At 39.1% G+C, this 22341-nt stretch overlaps 1 protein-coding gene across 17 annotated transcripts in view; it reads right to left on the reverse strand.

Moving 5' to 3' along the window:
• Nucleotides 1-15526, reverse strand: part of kaznb (kazrin, periplakin interacting protein b) — a 128071-nt gene extending 112545 nt beyond the window's left edge. For all 17 annotated transcript variants that reach the window (XR_002290188.2, XR_013655936.1, XR_013655934.1 and 14 more), the window contains exons 1-2: nt 15389-15526; nt 15176-15265 (exon numbers count right to left, since the gene is read on the reverse strand). Coding sequence is in view for 11 of the 17 variants with exons in the window: in XM_020703125.3 (XP_020558784.1) it covers nt 15176-15251 (76 nt within the window). In the remaining 6 variants the exon portion in view is untranslated. The remainder of the gene's footprint in view (nt 1-15175; nt 15266-15388) is intronic.
• Nucleotides 15527-22341: the final 6815 nt, after the last annotated feature.

Genomic DNA, 22341 nt, shown 5'->3' on the forward strand with positions numbered 1-22341 from the left:
CAAAAGAGATGATTTTGTGAGAATATAACTGCAGCCCAACAATAGGTCCACAAACGCACAGGTTGGTTCTCAACCTTTATAAATTTTGTAACCAAGGCAAATACCGGCCCCATGTGTGAAATGCAGCCCTCGTTGAAATTTCCCCCGTCCGCAGGCTTCATAAAATAAATTGCATGCAGCCTCCGGCATTTCCGAAAAACTAGCTGCATGATTTCGTGACGTTGGTTGGCTAAATTACATCATAAGCCGTTGTAAACCTGTGGCAACATTGCCATGTGACCCTTCTGTGACGCTTTCATGCTTATTTCTAAATTGTCAACTGTAAATAAAAAAGAAAAGTTGACAGTGAGGGCCACTGCTTTCAGGAAGAACTGAATTTGTCATATTTTTTCAGTGAAATATGAAACAACCAGGTTTGCCTAATATGCCAAGGGACAGACTGTCCTCAAGGAGTTTAATAGCAAAAGGCAGACGAGACATGTTAAGCTAACTGGGAGGGGAACTGTGTGAAAAATCAACAGTATTTGTGATAAAAACAAATGTAGATGTGTTTGTTTTCTATGTGAAAGAATAATAAACATGCCATGGTAATAAAATGTTCATTATAAATTTCATTTGCTGTTAAAACTAAAAATAGTTCAAAGAATGTCAGGTCAAATTGTGGCCCTGAAACAATTTCACCTCACCAAATATGCCCTCTTTGCAAAAGTTTGGGCACCACTAATGTAACCTTTCAAGCCAAGTAAACAGAAAATCCCAAAACATCCATAAGCAACTTTGATTCACAAGTAGCTTATCTTGAAATGTTTCAAAAATAAATAAAAAGATATGACTAAAATGATCAAATACAAACTTCCAAAAGTGTAATCCAGTTTAAAGGTCCCAAAAACAAGACTTGCTTTAATGATCACAACTGCAACTAATCTACAAAAGTTGGAAGATTCTATCTATACTTTCCTTTATGTACTAAATCATCCATCCGTCCAGAACGGCGGGAGTTAACCCAGCTGGAAGAAAGTGGGGTACACCATGAACAGGTCGCCAGTCGGTCGCAGCACCATACAGGCACACACACACACACACACCTGGACAAACCAATTCACCAGTGAAGCATGGTTCTGGACTCTGACATTTACTTTCCAACAGATGTTATACATTTTAGTTTATTTCTAAAGCAGCTGCTGAGAAATTTCTAATCAAGTTAATATTTCAGTGGACGGATCTTTGGCTACAAAAGAGAGCAGTCATTTGTCTCAATGTCATTCAAACACAAAGTTAGAACATTTGTGTTACTGTTTTTAGCCACTGTACAGCAATCTGCCATATCTACACGAGACCACTTTGCCAAAATAACCGTTTTTTCTGAGTATTATAGTTTGAGAAATGCTAAAGGCCATGGCAGCAAAGCCAAAAATCAGCATTTGTCGTGTCCTTGGTAAAGATGGTGAATCATAACCTTCATGGTTAAGCAAATGAGTTCTTCTGCCGAACAGCATTTCCTGTTCATCGGATTACAGTCCTGAACATATTCAAACTTCAAGTCAACAAAGGATTACATCTGTTAAGGAAACAAACTTCCCAGAATCCACTTTTATATGAACGGAGCGGAGCCAACAGATCTTTGCAGCAGAGGTTTTAGGGCATAAACACAAACTAAAGAGAAAACTAGGATGAGACAGACTGAAAAAGATATAAGGGAAAACTGCATCTGCTCAGATGAAGAGGGCAAACAAGGACCCCCCAAGTCTTTTCTCAGACAGTTGAAACTGCTTGTTAGAAAAGAACAGTATGAGCTCATGACATTTCAAAATCCACTTCCTGCTGGAGCACATTTTGAAAGCCGGGGCTACATGCAGCACCAGTGACAAGCTATCTACCAATTAGGACTGTTTGTTGGAGGATGCCTGAGCCTGGATTTCAGAACCGATGAAAGTGGGTCAGAGCAGCAGCACATAAAGACTGCACAACTAACAAGTAAGACAGAGGCAGCATTAAGTTGCTGAACTTCAAATTTTACTCTGGTAAGGGTGAGCCTGTCATTAACAGTCACTTTGATGCTGAAACTTGCATTTCAGAGCAGGTGCCTCATAACAGATGAGTTCAGACCGCTGGTATTACTGTTAAAGTTCATTAACAAGTTTCCCTTCAGGCAAACAGGTTCAAAGCCACATCAGCTCGACACTTTTAGACATTCCTGTTAAGAAGTGAGCAGCAGCTAGCATGCTCTGCAGGATTTTCACTTTCTTTTCCCATATCACACACTCCAAACTTGGCTCTCTGTTCTTACGTGGCTGCAGCTTGTGAGGCTGCAGAGCAGAGCAGAGCGGTGCTTAATGATGCCGACCTGATCTCTGCAGGAACACGTCTGTGGAGGGCAGCGCTGACCGACAGGACATCAGGGTTATGATGCAGGAAGCCCTTCACCAAATTGCTGGTTTGCAGCGGCTTCGAGTCAGGCTGCAGCCAACGCCTCCGAGCAATGAGAAATGTTCAACAAACCAGTGCTCTGCTCAGTCCAAACTGAACATCAACAGCTAGATTAGTTCTCATTAAATATAGAATTGCATTGGACCATTTTCACATGTGCAGACGGAAAGATGAGAATGCCAGTACTGGTGAAGGAGAGATTAAATCCAGAGCTTCACCGCAGCAGTTTGGGGTGAATTAAGGTCTGAGGTACAACAACATGAAACAGTTGAGGCAGCATGTTCTTGCTCCCATGACTTTTGTTCAGCTAAAACAAGAGCAGAAAGCAGATAGATCTTGAAAAATAACCCTTATGATTTTTTATTAATTCACAAGTTTTATTATACAAAGCAATAAATCACCATTTATTACTTTGATTTTTTGAGGGGAAAAAAGTTCATAAATGAATAAATAAATAACTTGATGCATGCATGGAATCAATATTTGATTTCCTCAGGAAAGACCCGTATCATTCAATTAATTGATTTTTTTACAACCCAGATCTGACTGCACATGTGCAGAAAAAGCTGAGCACAGTCTTTCCCATTACACTGCAAAAACTGAATCTATAGGAAGTAAAAAGACCTTTCATTCAAGAAAAAATGTCTCATTTTCAGTTTTGCAAAAAATATAATCTCATCAAGAAAGTTTTTAATGGCAAAATAATTTTTGTTTGAGAAAACTAAAAACATGTCTCTGTGACTGGAAATTTTTTTCTTTAAAAAAAAACAACACATTATTCTTACACAATTGGCTTTTTGTTTTGCTATTTCAAAGAATTCAGCTCAGAAAGTGGCTGTTTTTGCAGTGCAGACTTTATGTAAAAGATGTCTTATGCTATTTTTTTTCCATTAGTTATTGTGACTCAGTGACCAGCCATTAAAAAACATTTTCTTGCAACATTTAAGATTCACCCTTCCAGCTAAGGGCTATGAACTGGCAGCGAACATACAGAGGATCTGAACTCACACTCATTTGGGATGCATGGGCTCAAATATAACTCGTTTATTAGCCTGAACTCCATTCAAACAGCTTCTGCTCTATAGCAGAATGCATAAAACTAGCTGTTGCTTACAGAAGAAAAAATAAGAGATAAAACTGAAGTCAGATAAAAAGCTTCCATTCAAAGGGTCAATCTCATCCATAAAAAAAAACAGTGCACACTGTCACTCCCATCACTGAACTGTACGAGCTGCATGTTAATGAGAAGAACCCCAGGAGAATCAGCTATTTTTCCTCACCAGAGGAGCTCCTGCACCAACCGCTGATGCATATTTATACCAACTGCGCACAGAAGACTGTCAGGGAAGGGGAGCTCACATTCTGATTGAATAGTATAAAAGTTCAGATCATCCTGAGATGAAGGGATCAGCATTGTTCTAGCACTTCAACTTGGTTCCAGCGAAACAGAACATTTTAAGAAATGGCCAGACACCGCGTGAAATATTCATCAAAAGAGAATGCAAGGCTTTGTAAAATCCTCCATGGCTAAAATTGAAAATAGTTGTTCTTTCTTTAACAAATAGTTAAGCTTATGTTGTCCTTGAAGGAACAGGGCAACCAAAAATAACAGTAATATCTCTTTAGCTGCAGAATTTTATATTTTCAGTACCTAAATGCCAATCTACTTCAAAGAATCCAGAGAAATCTACACAAGGGATGAAGCTGATGGATTATTATTGCCTGTCTGTCATCTTTTCCCCTTCAGGCAGCAATCCTTTAAAAATCGACCTAGTTCTGTTTTAGAAATCACACAGTGTTCTCAGGATCTCGTCTGAAAGCCCCAGTCATTGAGTGCAGTTAATAGTTGTATCCACAAATGTAGTTAAATCTCCAGCATACAGAGTAAAAATTCAAAAAAAAATCTTGGAGAAACTGTTGCTTTCTTTGAGCTGAAGTAGAAAACTCTCAGTGCGGCAAGAAAACCTTTTAACTCTTTTAAAGTCTGTGGATTTGAGGCCCTTTCTACATCTTTCATCCCAAAAGCAAAACAAGACATCATCGTGCAACTTTTTTCTCATAACTTTAAAAGTCAGAAAATGTGATGTTTCTGGAGTTCAGTGTGCATCAGTCAAATTATTATTGTTAATTATTATTGTTGAAGATAATCAGAGTTCCGTTCACTAAACTCTATGTCTTTACAGAATTTTTTATTTTTTTATTTCAACTGTGTAAAGCACATTTCAAAATAAAAGGCCTCTGCAGCAACATCTGGACGCAAAAGTGACCTGTATTAAGCCCAAAGCTGTCATCTGCAGAAAAACAGATGAATTAGAGTTGATCTGGAAAAGCAGTTTGACAGTGCAGACTTCAGGTATGCTGTGGTTGATTGAGTGAATGAGAGTCAGGTGTGCCGCATCCAGGAAGTGTGGTTAGAACTGGAGATGGCTCCCGCTGGTGACGGAGACGGAGTTCTGACTTCTGACAAGTGTTCCCAGTAGTCTTATAACACTTGTGCTATCTTAGATGACCCCACCCATTGACATGTTCTTCCTACCATGACAAAGGTGGATAAAGGTGGAAAGATTTCATGTAATCCATGGACACCAGTGAAGATCACAAATATTGAAGAAAAAGGTTCAGAGCAATGTCTAGTGGGTCTAGATGACCCAACTCCCAACGTTAAAGTGCCCAGGATAGCACAAGGGTTAATCATGATTATAAAAAAAAAACTGTCATTTTTCTAGGACATAGAATATGCAGAGTAATTCATTGGAAATTCACCTCTGAGTTGTGGGCGGGACTGTAAGCATGGAGTAATCCAGCCCCTACTTCCCGTCTGCACTCTGCTGCTAGTTTACAGCTCCTCACACACCCAAAGTAACATTCCTGTGCAACAAAAAAGGTGAGCAATAAAAGCTTAACATTAATGTTGTCCAGCCGTACAATTTTTAACCCAGATACTAGCTCAGACGAGAAAAACAAATAGTCCTGTACATGGATCTGGTCGTCTACAACTGAATGCATCAGAAAGGAGTGCAGCAGGGAGCTTGTAGCCTTCTGATTGTCGCATCTTTGTCACAGCTACAAACTTTCAAACGCCATTTTTGATCTACTCCTGATTCACAGCAATATGAATACTAAAAATGTAGAATTTTCTTTATAGCCAAAGAGCATGCCACCAGAAAATGTTACAAACACCAAAAACATTAATTTAAAAGGAATGGATCCTGAAACTCCTTAATTAAACAATATTATCACCGCTGACTGCTCCTATAACTTTTCTTTTTAATCCTAATATTAGCTTTTTGTACTAATTTGAACAAAAGCACATTATTGGGCTAAGGTTGAAGTGTTTGATTCAGGTAATCTGAATTCTGCGCGCTCAGTAAAAGCCTTTTATTAGCATCTCAAATTCCCTGGTTTAAAGCAGACACATTTGTCAGAGCTGCTCTGTGCACTCGGAGCTGCTGAGAGAGGGACTCTAGTATGAACAACAGCAGGTTTCAGAGGCGTTTCCAGCTCATTTTGGTGAGTGTTTGGCTGCAGTGGGCGCGTTTCTCAGGTGTCTATTTGTGTACACATATTTTTGTTTTCTATAGTGCAAGTCAGAGTGGAAAAAACAAACCTCCAAAGGATCTTTCAAAAAGTTTTGATTGTGGTTTTCAAAGATGCGCAGACAAAAAATCTAAACTTGTGCACCTAAGGAGCAACTTTCACTGCTGTTTTTGCTTCTGCGTGGTTTCTGCATCACAAAGGCATGTGTTTGCTGACTACTGAAATGCACCAAGGTACTCACTACTTTAGGCTTCGGTTCCTGTTGTCGCAGCTTCATTTTTGCAAATGCTGTTTTTGTTGTAGTTTATTCCTCATTTCTGTCACCATCCACCAGAAGCCAATGCCAAAGAAACAGACAGAAAAAGGCAAGGCATGCAGATCCAAAACAGTTAGCAGCCACACACAGTCCATATTTCCTAGATTCCTCCGGGGAAATATGTATGTCAAGCTGGCAATTTATTCTCTAGAAAGTTATGCTGAATTTCAAAGAATGTGACAGACAATTGCATGGTCTTTAAATGGAAGCAACAATAAAATTTAATGATGTAACGTGCAGACAAATGTGGACTACAGTATTGCAATTCAATCCGTCTGGTTCAGATATTGGATTCAGAAAATGATGAAGATATAATCCAAAAAGCATGAGATGAGTTTTGAGGACAAAAACTTAAATGATTATTTCATAAACTTAAACATGAAAAAACTGTAAACCAAGTGTGAAACAAAAAGTGTAACAGATGACTTTGAAGTGTAATATTATGTTCCTTCCTCACTCTAAACAACCCCAAAGCGGTGTTTTTGTTCCATTCACACATTTCTGAGTATTCCTCCAAAAATCCTAAGAAATCTGTCGTTTTTTTCTGATTCTACTATTTGAAGATCATCATTAAATAAAAGGGATCTTTGATCTCATTATCACTGCTTTTTACATTCTCTAGATGTGTCTAGTGTGAAATAAAAAAAAAAACTACTCAAAAGTTTTTTTTTCCATTTAATAATTTGACTTATAACTCTGAAGACTCACTATTTACTTTTACACTGCAGCAATTTGCCTTCTGAGATTAATAAATCTCTTTTATTAATATCAACCTATAGTTGCAGTTTCGGTATCGCTCTTGGTGCTGCCCAACATTTGAAGTGCCCTTGGGCAAGGCACTGTACCCTTCATTGCTCACAGTGGCAGGGTTGCATAACAGCGAAGTTCTGAATGAATGTGTGTGTGAGTGGATAAAAAAAAAGGGGAAATTTTTAATCAGGATTTTTAAAAGGGTGAACACGATAAGCTCACTCTTTAAACTATGAAAATTTTAAATGCATTTTTTAAAACACTCTAATCAGTCAAGGATAGTACAGCTTTTCTAATCTCTAATACACACACACACACACACATATATGTATATATATATATATATATATATATATATATATATATATATATATATATATATATACACACACACATATATATGTGTGTGTGTGTGTGTGTGTGTGTGTGTGTGTGTGTGTGTGTGGAGCTACTGAAATACTGGAAAAGTTTGTCGACTGATAGTTTTCCCCCTGGGTGTCCTCCTCCTGGGCGGGGACTGCTGGCCCCTGCCTTGCTCTCTCCTGGAACAATCGTTGGCCGGTGGGTGGCTGCCTGGAGCGCGGGGCGGGTCTCCCTTGGGGGTCCTGACTCGTACCTGGGGTTGGGGGGATGCCTGGAACTCCTGGGTGGTGATGAGGTGCTCGTATGGGGCTGTGGGCGCTCTTCTGGGGCGGGGTCCCGCGTTGGGCCCTCCTAGCGTGGCAGGGGGGGGTGCTCCCCTGGTTGGGCTGGAGCTTGCACTCTCTGCCCCCCCCATGCCTCCCTTCTCTCTGGCTTTAGGGGCCCCCGTGGCGGTCTTGCTGACCCTGGACTGGGTGGAGGATGTGATCGCCCGGGGGGCAGTTGTTCTCTATCTGCTACCGTGCAGGTGTTGGGGGGTTCTGGCTGCCGCTGCTGCTGCGGCGGGGTCTTGGTGTGGGGATGGCTGGGCACTCTCCCTCCTTCTTTTCACATCCATTCCATTTTTAATTTTAGAAGAACATAAACACTCAGTTGAGCACAGGTGTTAGCTCACCTTTACACAAATAGTTCGCGTGATTGAATGAAATGTTTCACACTAGTTGGTTTGAATGCATAAGTATCACCCCCAGATTTCTCTAGCTTGAAGAAATATTGTTAGACACAGACTCCAATTTCTGAGCCACACCAATTCGGGCCTCAACTGAACCAAAAATAATTACATCAGTTTTGCCCATATTCAACTGCAGAAAATTTTGGGCCAGGCGTATGAGCTCTTCAAGCCTTCAAGCCTCCAGGTTTTAATATCAGCAATGCAGCTATTGAGATTCTTTAAAAGACCATGGTTACCAGGTTTAAAGGATAGGTAAAGTTGAGTATCATCAGCATAAAATATTATATGTTGGCATTTTTGGAACCCAGGTATGTTTGTAGCATTTGGGTGTGTGTGTGTGTGTGTGTGTGTGTGTGTGTGTGTGTGGACAGGCCCCGCCCGCCCCTTTTGGATTTATATTACTCATTGACCTGACTGTAATGAATGTAAACATCTAGCAACTTGTTGCCTTATGCCGCTTCATGGTTCTACTCCCCTCCTCTTGAATCACCCTCCTAACCCCCTCTCCTTCCCTTCTTTTCTTTTCCGTCTGGTCCAACAAAAGACTGTTACAGATATGAGGAAGATGAATAAAGTTTAGCCTAAATTACAAAAGGGGTTTATTTAAATATACACCTAGTGTGTCAAACATTTCATAGCTCCTATTGTAACAGTAAAATATGTCCAATAGGCTTTCAGCTCTTATCTGTCTGCTCAGGACAAGTTGAAGAAAAAAAACAACCAAGTGTGGTAGTTGTACTTTTGGCACATACTGTATATAGTGATTTTAGTAATGCAGGAAAGATGGTAATCACAACACAACTAAATAATGACGTTTTGAGCCCAGTGCAAACCAAAAAAGCAACTGACCTCATCCAACAGCCAGTCAGTCACTAGACACAGATCAATCATCTCAACACAACGATCCTTGTTTACTTCAAGATGCTAACATTTGTAATACTAAAGTCAATGAACCACTGCCAATCCAAACTTTTGCATGTAAATCCAGGAGGATCATATCAAGATGCAGCTTTAAAGGTGGATGAACTGACCTTTGGAATTCAGCCTTAGATCAGTTCACAGGCATCAACTCCTAATACGTGGAGCAGGCAAAACTGGTGGTCATGGTAACAGAAAATCTCCAGCAGGCCTCAGCACTGATGCTACTTTTCTAATGTTGCGTTTGCTATGCTGCACACAGATGCCTTGTGCATTCAACCTCTGATCGGCCGGAGTTTAGCTTCTCTGCCTTCTTTAAACTGTTTGATCAGATCACAGGGGGCAAAAACTGAGCTCACCGCCTGAACCACTGGGGTTTTAGGACTGAAACACCTGTTTACAGACTGTTAGCAGACCTTCCCTCAAAGTGTGCTGATGAATATGAGGAAAAACACACAAGAGCCGCCATAAGCTGTTGCCCAGTCATATCCACTAAGGTGCCCAGATCTCTGGAGGAGTTTAGCTGGTGGGGAGCATTGTAAATTTTCTATAGGCACAGTAATCACACGTTTTCTTTTGATATTTTTAATCTTAAATGTAAAGACATGAAAAGGAGAATTCACCAAACATCACCGAGAAATCAAATTGTGAAGAACTGTCTGGATGAGGAACAGTCTGTAGCATCACTTTTTACTGAATAATCTGACCAGGGACTGTTTTGGTATCATGAACTTTTTTCAATTTTCCCTCTTTTTAATTTTTATTTCAAACACAAAATGAAAATAAAAACAGAGTTGAAAATAGCCAGATAAAACAAGATAGTGTGCTTGAAAAGGAATGGATAGAAGAGAAGTCTTGTATGATCCCACCCCTTTTTACAACACCTTACGTTGAGCATATTTCTATTTACAGTTAATTTATTTCTATTTACAGTTAATTTAACTTGACAAACCGTGTTACTGTCCAGAGAAATATTGCGCTGGATAATTTTCTAGATGTGCTTGCTTGGGTTTATCAACTTGAAGGTAATCTGGATCCGACAAGTAAATCCAAGTGGTTTGCTTGTTGCTGCCGTGCAGCATTGGACATTAAAAACAACAAAATAGAGAGCCGATACGAGCTGGTTTGCTTGTTGCTGCGGTGCTTGCCTGCATGATGCTGAACTAGATTCATCACTGTTTGTGCATTCTGTGCTCACTTGCTTTTAGCCAAATTCTATTGTCCATTTTTTTAAGCAATTTTATTGCACAAAAATACCAAGTGCAACACTGCCTTCCTGGGATGCTCTGGGCCCAGTCTGCCCTATGAGGTGCCAGGCCTGAAGGCCCTAAAAGTTTTAAAATAATCTCTTTTGGTCTATTTTAAACATGTTAAAACTAAGAACAAGCTTCATGATCAGCTGTTTTTTTTTCCACCATGAGCAGACAAGTGTAACCACAACTTGTGTTTTTGTCGCCTGTTTTTCTTAGTTTGAAGCTCTCTCAGAACTTCCTCATCAGTCCGCTCAGCACAACTGCATAACAAAGTGAAGGTGGAAAAAGGAGAATAAAAGACAGATATCAGAGAGAATACTAACCCGCCATCTGTCCGTACTAGTCTCACCACATTGTTAGCAGCCTGTCAGAATCTAATGAAGCAGAAAACCCTGTGATGGACCATCTACCGTGCGTCGGGGAACCTCCTGCCAGTCAAACGGAGCGTGTTGATTTCTTGTCGATGACTTGGACAGCTGATTCTTAGAGCCAACAGCTCCATAAGTAAAGCCGTGTGTGTGTATCGATCAACGGCTAAACGAAGATGCAAGCGGTTTCTGCAAACTAAAATCTACCAATTTACAAACCAATTTACAAAACATTCTGATAAAACTAACTGGACTTTGCTGAATGATTAAATATCTTTAACAAAAAATAAAATAAATAAATAACCATCCAGCGGATTTATCCAGTTGTGTAGATGCTGCTAACAGGATTATATTGACCTATGGACAGTCTCAAAGAGCTGAAATTGTTAGATCCAATACAAGTGGAACAGATTAGGTTTGCATTGACCCTTGAAGAAACGATCTTCAGTATCGAAGAAAATCCCTGTCGAGTCATTTGGATCATTAGCATTAAGAGAACTAAGGATTTATAAAACAGTGTGAAGGATAGAAAATTAGGGAAACTGCGCTGTAGGCAGAACTTCCTCAAAAAAGCGAAAAAGGAAGATTCTTTCAGTCTTGGAAAAAAACGACTATTCCTTCTGACATGAGTTTCAGCAGTGACAGTTATTCAGTCAAAGATATACTTCTGAGACCTTCTCTTCCTAAATTATATTACTGCTAAAGTCAATAGCCGACAACCCTGAAGTCTACTAAGAAATAAAAATGCCGCTCATAAACCAGAACCTTGACCCTCCCTGACTGAGCAGCGCAGCACAGAAGAGAGAACAACAGTATTAGGATTTACAGGCCTCCGGAGAGCCACTCTGTGACCCACGCCGCCGACAGCATCAGGGCACACAGCCCCAACATCACCATGGTCCAGTGGAGCAGCACAGTGACTGCTGGACCCAAAGGGAACCGCCACCGAGGCTTAGCTTGCAGCATTTTGTGCAAACACAGTGATAAGACAACTCTTGTTTTATATACACAGCACTTTGGCCAATACAACTTAGTGTTGAGTAAGCCAAAAATTGTCGTTAAATTAAAAGGCATCATAAAATATTTAAAATCTACACTGTATTTTTTTAAGGAGGACTTGCTGTGGATACGTGGCCTCAGTCCTGAGCACACCACATTTATATTAGCCTGTGGAGAGGAAGGACATTTATTTCTGGCTGGAAATGGACCAACTTGTTAAAAAATATGCCGTCAGATTTTAACAGTAACTCCTTCTCTTCAGCATTAATACAGGGTTTCAGATGAAGCCACTTCTCAATTTTCTGTGTAGAAGTCTTTGAATGCCGCTGAAAGCAAAACATCCCACTTGAACTTCCATTTGCATATCTGTTAGATTTGTCTCTCCTGGTGCACTGTGGCCCATTAAAATGGGATCCCACTGAGTTGTCATGAAGCATTTTTATAAGAAAACACAGTTCCTGTGATTTTCCACATGTCTGTGTAGCTTATTCTCAGTTTCCACTCAGTGATTTTTATAAAGTGGACAAATAAAGTCTAAAAAAAATGCCATCAAAGCACAGTCTGTTAGCTTTATCTTTGTTATGACATGAAGTTCAGAGGGCACACGCTGTGCTCTAGCAGAACAAGAGGTCGCATAATTTTATGAGGTACTAATTATAGACAAGAATGGACTCTTCCCCCTCAACTTTGCATCTCTGCTTTTCCTAATCCACTTCCAAGGTGGAGCAAAGGGAACATTTTGGGATGCTGGGTTGAAAGTGAGACGTGAGAGCGGAGAATTTTCCTCTTATCTAGGTCTGCTTCAAAATCCTGAGGGCTCATTATATTTGATATTTTCAGATCTGCTGCAGATCCAGACAAAGTGACAGGGTCTTGTTATATAAGATTCTTTAAGTGGAGAGTGACTCTAGACACTCCTACTCACAGGAAAAGCATTTTGAATGTCTCATGTAAATGCAGACGATCAGCAGAACCAAGTTTTTGTTTTTTTAAATGTTGCACACTAGTGAATAATGATCATTCAGGCGTACATGAGTTCATTAAAATGTCTTTAATTCTTTTTTATTTCAGCCTCTGCTCGGACTTCACAACTTTTGCCATGATGTTTTTTTTTTTTTGTACTTTGCTCCATCTGACCTCCCCTAGCGTCCACACCCAACGCATGTCATTTTAGGACCCCCTTAGCTGTCCATATTGCCTGAGCGTCAATATCCCTGTGCCTCCCTTACTGTCTTAAATGGCATTAGGTCACATAAGTCACATTTGATCCCCCACAACTGACTCCAAGTGTATCACTAAGAGTAAAATAAATCATCACACTAGTGCACCACTATTTAAGAAAGTTATTTTTTTCCATACATTTTTCCATGTACCCAACATGCAAGAGAAACCTTATTTCTCCAGCAAAAGCTGCACTTCTTCTATTTCTTTTAGCCTTTTAACAGCAAATCATCCGACTCCATCCAACCCTCTCCTCTGCATCCTCCTCCCTAACATTAACAACCCTCCTCCACTGCATCAATGAACCTCCTCTTTGCTCTTCTTCTACGCCTATTTCCTGCTCCACAGGCTTATTTACAAGTTTTAATACTGTACATGCATCCACACCGGAACTATCCTCAACCTCCCATGTTCTTACATGGTGGTTTTTACTTCCACGTTTTCTCAAAAGACTTGTGTTTTATTCTCATGGATTCTTATTCACTTATTGTGTCTAAAAAATATTTTTTGAACATAAAATGCTGTTAAAATCTTCTTCTCTGTCACTTTTGAGTGCGGCTAATGTCTTTGCATAAGTGTTATACTGTTATAAGAAAACATTTATTTTAAAAATTAATCTGCACTTTAAAACTTTGCTTCAAGGGAATAAAATATTAACCAAATAAGTGGTGATAAACTAAACCTTGTGGTTTTATAAAGGCATTGTAAAGATTCATAATATACTTACAATGTTTTTATGCTGTTTTTACAGGAATTATCTAAAAAGGTTGAAAGCTGTTTCTAAATTTCAATCATATTGTTTTTAGTCAGTTATTTAAAACATTTAGCAATGAAATTGAGAAAAAAAAACTTATTTAGAAATATTTTCTTTTAGGTGTGTGGAGGGACTTTATTTGGGATATAAAATAAAATTCTTAATTGTAATTTATTACTTTCAGCTTCATTTACAGCAAAGATGCAGATCTGTTATGATAAAACTCTCCTGGTAAACTAAGTCATTTACTTACACACATCCACCCACACTAGTCGGTTTATTTGTGTGAATGCATATGAGCTCTTCAAGCCTACTTTCTACATTTTAGGAACATTCTGACCATGCTCTTTGCTCTCAGCTCCGTGCTGCTCCGTCTCTACTTCCTATCCGAACATGAAACCGGAGAGGCACAGAGCAGGTTGGCAGCACTCATTTACTGAAAATCCTCTCAGCATTCTGTCTGTCGGAAGCAGAATATTAATCAGGACCCTGCAGCCTCATAACTATGATGCACTCCAACCAACAGAGCTAAACTCGCTGATACATTCAAAGTGCATTGTTCCTAAAAGGGTCCTCCTGTGCAAACAAGAGGTGAAGAATCTCTGCACAGACAGCAATCCGCTGCACGCGAATCTGCTCAATTAACTCCAGGATGATAAATCCGAACATAAAATGTGCTGCAGCCAATGCCGCATCATTGATAAAAGAGAACTGAGCAGCAAATGTTTCCTGGACAAAAAGAAAGGGGGAAAAAGGGCTGGATTGTCTTCACCGGGGTATTTTGTCTCAGGCTGGTGTAAGTGATTCAAAAACACAGAATATTAAAGTTAACGTGACAAAGTGAAATGTCTGGATGCAAAACTGAAGCCAACTCTGTATTCCTTAATCTCTACTAATCATCTTTCATAACAGTGAGTGAAGAAAATCTTTGCATTAAAGGTATTGACCAAGTTCCTGCAGCATATCTCCAGAGAAGAAAAATCAGGCCGGAGGAATTTTAGACAAAACAATGATTTTGACTATATGTAACTTACAAGGCTGTGTGTATGCAGCAAGAATGACTGCCGGAAGGAGCCAAAAATACCTGCTAAGCCTCTACCAAACTATAAATCAAGAATTACACTTCAAACCGAGCCATGGAGGACTTTGTTGGACCTTTTCTGGCAACAAGCAACAATTTTACCAAGTCTAAAACCCTGATAGCAGCAGGGTTACTCAAAATGTAACACTTACAATACAACACACTTATAAATATTCATCATTTTATCATAAAACATTCAGGGATTTAAAAAAAGCTAATAACTAAGTGCTGTAATCCTAACATTTCAATTTTTTTTCTGGGAAGCAACATAACCTATGCCTATAAGACCCTGTTTGGGTTCTATTTTTACAGATTAATGCTTGTTGCATCACCTGAGTGAAAACATCGGCACATATGGGATCAAGGAGACATGCTGAAGGTAGAGATGAGTGACACTGACATGCAGAACGTGCATCCGCTTCGTGATAAATCAAGAGGACGAAGCGGGAGTAACTCACTAGCTTGCATGAGCTGTCCCTGCCGTCCAAACACCTGAGAGAAGGTGGCATGACTGGAGGTGAGAGTGTCCTCCATGGCTGTCCCGCAGGCTGAAAAGAAAGAAAGAGAGAAGGAGTGTGTGTGTATGTGTGTGTGTGATGAGAGGAGATCAGGAACACTGCACCACAGTGAAGAAAATAAGAGAGGAACAAAGGGAGAACAGGGATGCTTGCCTTCGGTCAGCTGGGATGTGATGTGAGATGACCGCTCTCCTCTGGTCCTGCTGCTGTGACTACAGCGGCGCTCTGCTCTCACTGATATAACTGCTCTCTGCACAGATCATAAGAGGGGGAGGGGGGGGCTGTCAGGATCTAAACGTGTGCGGGAGAGGGAGACACTTCTCTGAATGTGAGGCAGCGTTTCGGTGTGAAGCTGGGATGGGGAGTTATGCAGAGCAAGTAGCATGGGATCTTGAGGCGCATTTGCTATGCTGGCACTCTGATCTTGTGCCTCCCCTTCAGACTGACAGCCCTTTGCAGCTCCAGGCAGGACGGGTGGAGGGGGAGTCAGCGGAGGTAAAGGGTCGTCCTCAGCCGGTAAAAGTTGGATGCAGTCCTCACCCTAAAGTGGATGGCAGCAACTGTTGTGTGTCGCAGAGCAAGACTGCTGTTTTGGCGTTTGAGTATGCCCTCTCCCCACACACACACACACACACACACACACACATCCACACGCACTCCCTCCTCCCCTCCCCATAGTCCTCATTTGCAGGGCCTCAGCAGTAACATTTCTTTTTCTTGTGCTGCTGCACCCCCTCCCACCCAATGCAAATTGCCTCGATCCATCTTAAAGCTGAAGTTGCTGCCGGGAACAGAGTCTAGCAAACTCTAGTGCTTCATCTTTCCCAGTGCTGCTGGGGAGAGGATGAGGAAGAGGGGTGCTTGTATAAAAAGTAAAAATAAATAAATAAATAAATAAAAAGTAGGACTGGTTCAGTTTCCAGAGGCTGCACACACAAAAAAGAATTATAGAAAAATTCTGCGAAAGTTCTGGAGATGCAGTGAGGGAGACTGAAAACAAGCAGCTATGACGTTAACAATATGGAGAAACGGGATCACACGAGGACACAATGAGGTCTGGAAATACCGCCTCAGACCTTGAAAGCACAGCTGAATTGCAACTTAAGTGCAGTGGTTGGTATGAAGACGTCACATGAAGACAAAACTGACACACTTGACTCTATTTTATCACAATTGGAGTATATTTGTGTCGTCTGAAGGTTGAAGGTTGATACTAAAGAGTTTGCCATGGCTTTTCATGGACACATCTCTCACACCACAGCTTTGCAGGCCGAGCTCACCTGGGACCTGACCACAGCACTCTCCGCCTACATCACACCCCCCTCTTTCAAATGGAAATGGCAGCAGACTTGGAAGGAGCAGACTTGGAGGGAAGAGCCAGGAAAAGCTCAGAGGGTCAGTCTGAGCAGGTGCTCCTGTGCTTTAACCCTTGTGCTATCCTATGGGGTGAAGATGACCATTGACGTGTTCTCCCTACCATGACAAAGGTGGATAAAGGTGGAGAGGATTTCATGTAATCCATGGACACCAGTGAAGATCACAAATATTGAAGAAAACAGTTCATAGCACTGTGTAGTGGGGTTTTGATGACCTCACTCCCAATGTCAAAGTGCCTAGGATAGCACAAGGGTAAAAAAAAAAAAAAAAAAAGAATAAACAGTCTCATGCATTCACAACCAAAAGAATAACAAAATGTATTTCTGAAGGAACCTAAATTCAGGGTTTGCAAAATGCTAAAAGTGCTATTTGGTCCAGTTACTCAATGACCAAAACCTACCAAGAGCTGCGATGTCACTTTTTGAAAAAATAATATATATATATATATATATATATATATATATATATATATATATATATATATATATATATATATATATATATATATATATATATATATATATATATATATATATATATATATATATATATGTGTGTTTTTGTGAACGGTAAGCCTTTCATTCAATAATTTACTTTTAATTATTTCCAGTAATTGAAGTATTAAGATTTGTTGTATACAAAATTTCAACTTCTCTTATTTTTGACAGCAGCACGTATACTGTTTGTTCCCTTCAAAATAAAATACACCCATTTCAAAAAGGATCCTCCTGTCACAGCAGATTTACTTGAAATTAGAATTCAACAAACCCTTTTCCATTATTGTGACTTCAGTGTGCCGTCATCCTGTCTCCTTTTTTTAACAATAAAATATAAACATAACAACATTGGTGTATAAACCTTTTTTTTAAATAAATCTGTATGTGTTTGAAGCTTATTCTATAATGATAAACCACTCTTAATGTTTTTTCTGAGTTATCTGACATGTTTAAATATAAATTACAAAACTTAATTAACTATTAGAAATGACCTACAATCCCTGTTTAAAAGCTGTAGTCTTTTTCTTCACAGCTAAAGAGTCACAATGGAGGAATGTGGCTCCAGAGCCTCAGGTAGCAGCCCTCTAAATAAATTGAGAGTGGGTCCTTGAAAATGCTAAATCCTAACCAGGAATGGGACTATACAAAAACTGCTAATTTCCCATCTTTACACCTAGGAAAGGAACACCCAACAGAACAGATCTTCCCTCCATCTTCATCAGCTTTAATGCTATTCTCTTTGAATGAGAAATAAGGGCACAATAGGGATTTTATCAGGAGACTGCTCTGTCATGTATAAGCAATTACCACCGAGGCCTCTGTCACTCCTGTCATCTGTCTGTGGTTCTATTTTTAAACACTCACAATTAAGCCTGTTGCTGATTGTTCAGAATATAATGATGATGTTGTAAAAACAGGATGAAATACTTTATGCATAAAGTTTACTTAGGTCAATTGTTACCTATGTGAACTTAACACAATGCAATGATAGTTGTTAGCAAATCTATTTTATTTATGTCAAATCCAATTTGACATATTCTAGAATTACCTTATGTTTCATCATCTTTAACTAACTGCATTTCATGTCAATTCTGGTCCAGTCCTCCTCAAAATAACTGCGGGTGTTCTTGCTTAAAGACCCACTCCAATGAAAATTGTGCTTTTGGTGTTTTCAATGTGTTGTTGTGGCATTTTTCTTATAATGACATATATATTAAAAAAATTCATCTTAGAATGTCCTTTTGGAATAATAAATACTATTTGAAAAAGTTTGTAGATGTGACATAGAACAAGCCAAAAGCTCCCTGCTCCACTCCATTCTGATGCCTTCATGTATGTCTACGTTTTCCTTGTCTGAGCTGGAATTAGATTAGATTAAGTTAGATTAGATTAGATAACTTTATTTATCCTACGATGGGGAAATTGACTTGTCTGCGGCAGCAAAAAAGACATCAAAAAAATGACATTCAATTAAATAAATACAGCTGCAAAAGTGACATGTGATCCACTGCAAACATGTGATATATATATATATATATATATATATATATATATATATATATATATATATATATATATATATATATATATATATATATATATATATATATATATATATATGTATGTATATGTATATATATATGTATAACTTATATCTATTTTACTTATATATATAAAATAATATATATAAGTAAAATAGTACACACCAAACAAACAAAAAGATTGTTCAAAGGAACAACAACAACTGAAAACAACAACAACTGCAACAAAAGTAAATGAATAATGGAGTGACAGAAAAACACCAGTGGGACCGTAGTGTGTCACTTTAACACATGTTGTTCAGCCTGATGGCTGTGGGGAGGAGTGACCTGCGGTAGCGCTCTTTATTGCACTGTGGGTGCAACAGCCTTGTGCTGAAGGAGCTGGTCAGCGCCTCTACAGTCTGGTGCAGGGGGTGGGAGGGGTTATCCCCTCAATCTGGCTCAAAACAGCTGGATGGCTCCAATATGGCACCATTTTTGTGGCACCAATAATGTTAGATTGAGGTGTGAGGGGCTGTAAACCAGTGGGAGATGGTGTTTACAAAAGGATGATGGGAAGTAAAAACGGGCTTACTTCGCATCAGTGGTCCCGCCCACAATGAACTACTGCTGCTCTGCAGAAACTGTCCAAGAAAATGACTCAGGTTTTTCCATTTTGTCTAAAAACAGCATAATCATAATTAATAGACCACTGGGAATGCTTTTACAGAAGACCAAAAGATGATTGGGGTGGGTCCTTTGTGCACTTTTCTCTCTGTAGATTAAAAATAAAAAAAGGTTGTTAAAAAATAACCCACAGATTTGTGATGAACTCTCTGCCTTTAACCTCTTCACTACCAGCAAAATTCAGCTGAATTTTTAGTATCTCCAGAGGAAATTTGGGGCTTTTCATTAATACCAAAGCAAAGGGGGAGGTTCTGGGAATTGTAGTTTTTAGTGGATTTATAAACATTTGACCTGACATGTTTTCCTCTGGTAGTCAGGAGGTTATAGCAGAAATCATTCTCCATCAGTGTGCTGCACTGTTCGTAAACAGAAGTTTTAATGATAATTTGTGGTTGGGTCTATTTCCATAAAAAAATCCCCTGCCGGACAACTGTGTGAACGTACTTTGTTCCTCCATCCAAACAACTTTAAATCTGTTTGCACACTTTTCCATGTTTGAGCCCACAGACTGCACTGGTGTGCACACATCCAGTGCATCATTAGGTTGGCTCTGGCTCAAAACACAACTGCCAAAGAAATCAAGAAAGCAGCTCTCCACCTGTCCAGCAGCTCCACCTCCTGATGAACAACCCCAAAACAGTAGTGAACACCTCCTTTTGGTCTGGTGTGTCAACAAGATTTTGACCCAGGAGAAAGTATTGCAAGTGTGTCATCATGTTTTAGTATTTCAGCATCCGCTGGCAGCTGCCTCAAATGCTTTCAACTTCTAAGAAGTGACAGACTTCACATTGTTTAGAAATGTGCCTGCAGCCCCGGCCTGCACCATATCTCGTGGCAAAGTTACTGATTGTTGCAAGCGGCCTTCAATGAAGCAGCTTCTGATCTTTCCCGAGCGGGTTCTCATCTTTATGACAGTTGTAGTTATGCGAGTGGATCTGGGGATAGCAGTGTCAGCATGTTGCTGAGTACACCTACCACTTCCATCTGCTCTGAAATATCTGTGCCGACAGCTGTGCCTCTCTCTGAAGTAATCTGAGTTTTCTCTTCGGCTTTTAAACTCTCTCTGTGCGTTCCTGCAAACTAATGGCAACCTCATCACTCAGCGTGGAATCACACTGAACAGAGACTTTTAAAATGTTTTTTTTTTTAACTCCCTTTCAATCCAGAAGACATTCTGTGTTTTTCTGAATGTCTACAAGGCATAAAAGGAAAACAAAATGCCCAGAAATCTGTAGAATTTAATATTTATAAATGATGTGGATAGGGCTGCACGATTTGAGGAAAACTCGCGATAAGCGATATTAGTGATCAATCTTGCGATGAACGATATAACTTGCGGTATATGAACAAATAGCAAAACAACCAAAAACATAATTTCCGTTTCACTGAAACTCTTTAAAAATTCTACTCCAAACGGCCTTTGTCTACATGGGAGGCGAACATCTAACACAAAAGGGCTCCATCTGATTGTTCAAATGCATAATTGGATTTTTTTCATTTGTTAAAGACTTCAAGCTGCCATAAGATTGTTTTAGCACATGTAACCCTTGTGCTATCCTAGGCACTTTAACATTGGGAGTTGGGTCATCTAGACCCACTGCTCTAAACCTTTTTTCTTCAATGATTTGTGATCTTCACTGGTGTCCATGGATTACATGAAATCTTTCCACCTTTATCCACCTTCGTCATGGTAGGGAGAACACGTCAATGTAAGGGTGGGGTCATCTAAGATAGCACAAGGGTTAAGGAAACCATTTATTGCAATTTTAACCGTCTTTTGCGATATGCGTATTGCACAGCTTGATCTCGCGATAACAATAAAATTGCAATATATTGTGCAGGTCTAGATGTGTTAAAAAATAACAACTCAAATGAGATAAATGTATTCATACATTAACAGAGAAGTCAAAGGTTCCTGAGAAAGTGAAGATACCCACAGCAGCTAATTGTCCAATTACTGCATGCAAATTCAATAGACTGCTCACTTGTGCTCCAACTATCAACCGTTTGATCAAATCTGGCATTTCGGCAACCGACAGCCTTCAGGGAGTCTTTCCTTACATAAAAATGAAGTTTGCTCAAATGTCAGGAAAACTTGCCCTTTCCTTGAGTGTTTATAAATTATGCGACAGACTTCTGCAAACTCAACAATTTCTTTCTTTTTTTCTTTGCAACTTAATTTGAGCCTTAATCTATCTACTAATTTCAACAAGTGCAAAGGTTCAATTTAGTGACTGTTTTGATTGATTTTCTTCTATTTTCTAACACACAATAAATAGTTAAAGATACATGATAATTAAAGAATGATTAAAAGCTTGCAAGGAGTGGTTAGAAGAAAAATCCTTTTGCTTCCTACCCCCAATCTTGCAACATTTTATAAAGACATTTTTACATCAAAAGTATATGATAAATATTCACATAGATACAAAAGAATGAAAGAAAAAAGCATCAAGGTACCAAAACAGCATCACAGCGTCACAACTGACTGTACATTGTCCCAATAAGCTTCTCATATTCTAATTTATACATTTCCAGTTTTTTTTATTTTTTAATTATGTAACATTTTAATCCTTTTTTTAGGTTGTTTAATATACATATATTTTTAGTTAATATTATTCTCAACCAGTTTATAAAAGTTGTGTGGAAGTGGTTTTTAAAAAAATATTTTTGCTTTATAAATTAATGGTATTGTAGGTCGATTATGTTTCATTACATCTGTGACTGCTAATGCAGACAAAAAAAATGTGATTCTTCTCCATTTTATAATTTAATTTTTGCCAAACCCTATTAAAAGAACCTGATCTAAAATTATATTTTTAATTTTTAAAGTAAAAAAGTAGTAACTTAGTCCTAGACGTGTATGAAATTCGAACGTTACCTATTTTCAAACTAAAACAAAATTGGACCACAGAGACTTTTGTTTCTGTTTTTATTTAATTTAGTTTCCCCCACAGAAGTTGATCAAATTATTCACGTCTCTTTAATAGCACAGCAATAACATTCCCACGAAAGGTCATTCCTAATT

This window comes from Oryzias latipes, chromosome 5 (assembly GCF_053564925.1).
Source record: "Oryzias latipes strain Hd-rR chromosome 5, Olatipes_Hd-rR_3.1".
NCBI classification, from domain to species: domain Eukaryota; kingdom Metazoa; phylum Chordata; class Actinopteri; order Beloniformes; family Adrianichthyidae; genus Oryzias; species Oryzias latipes.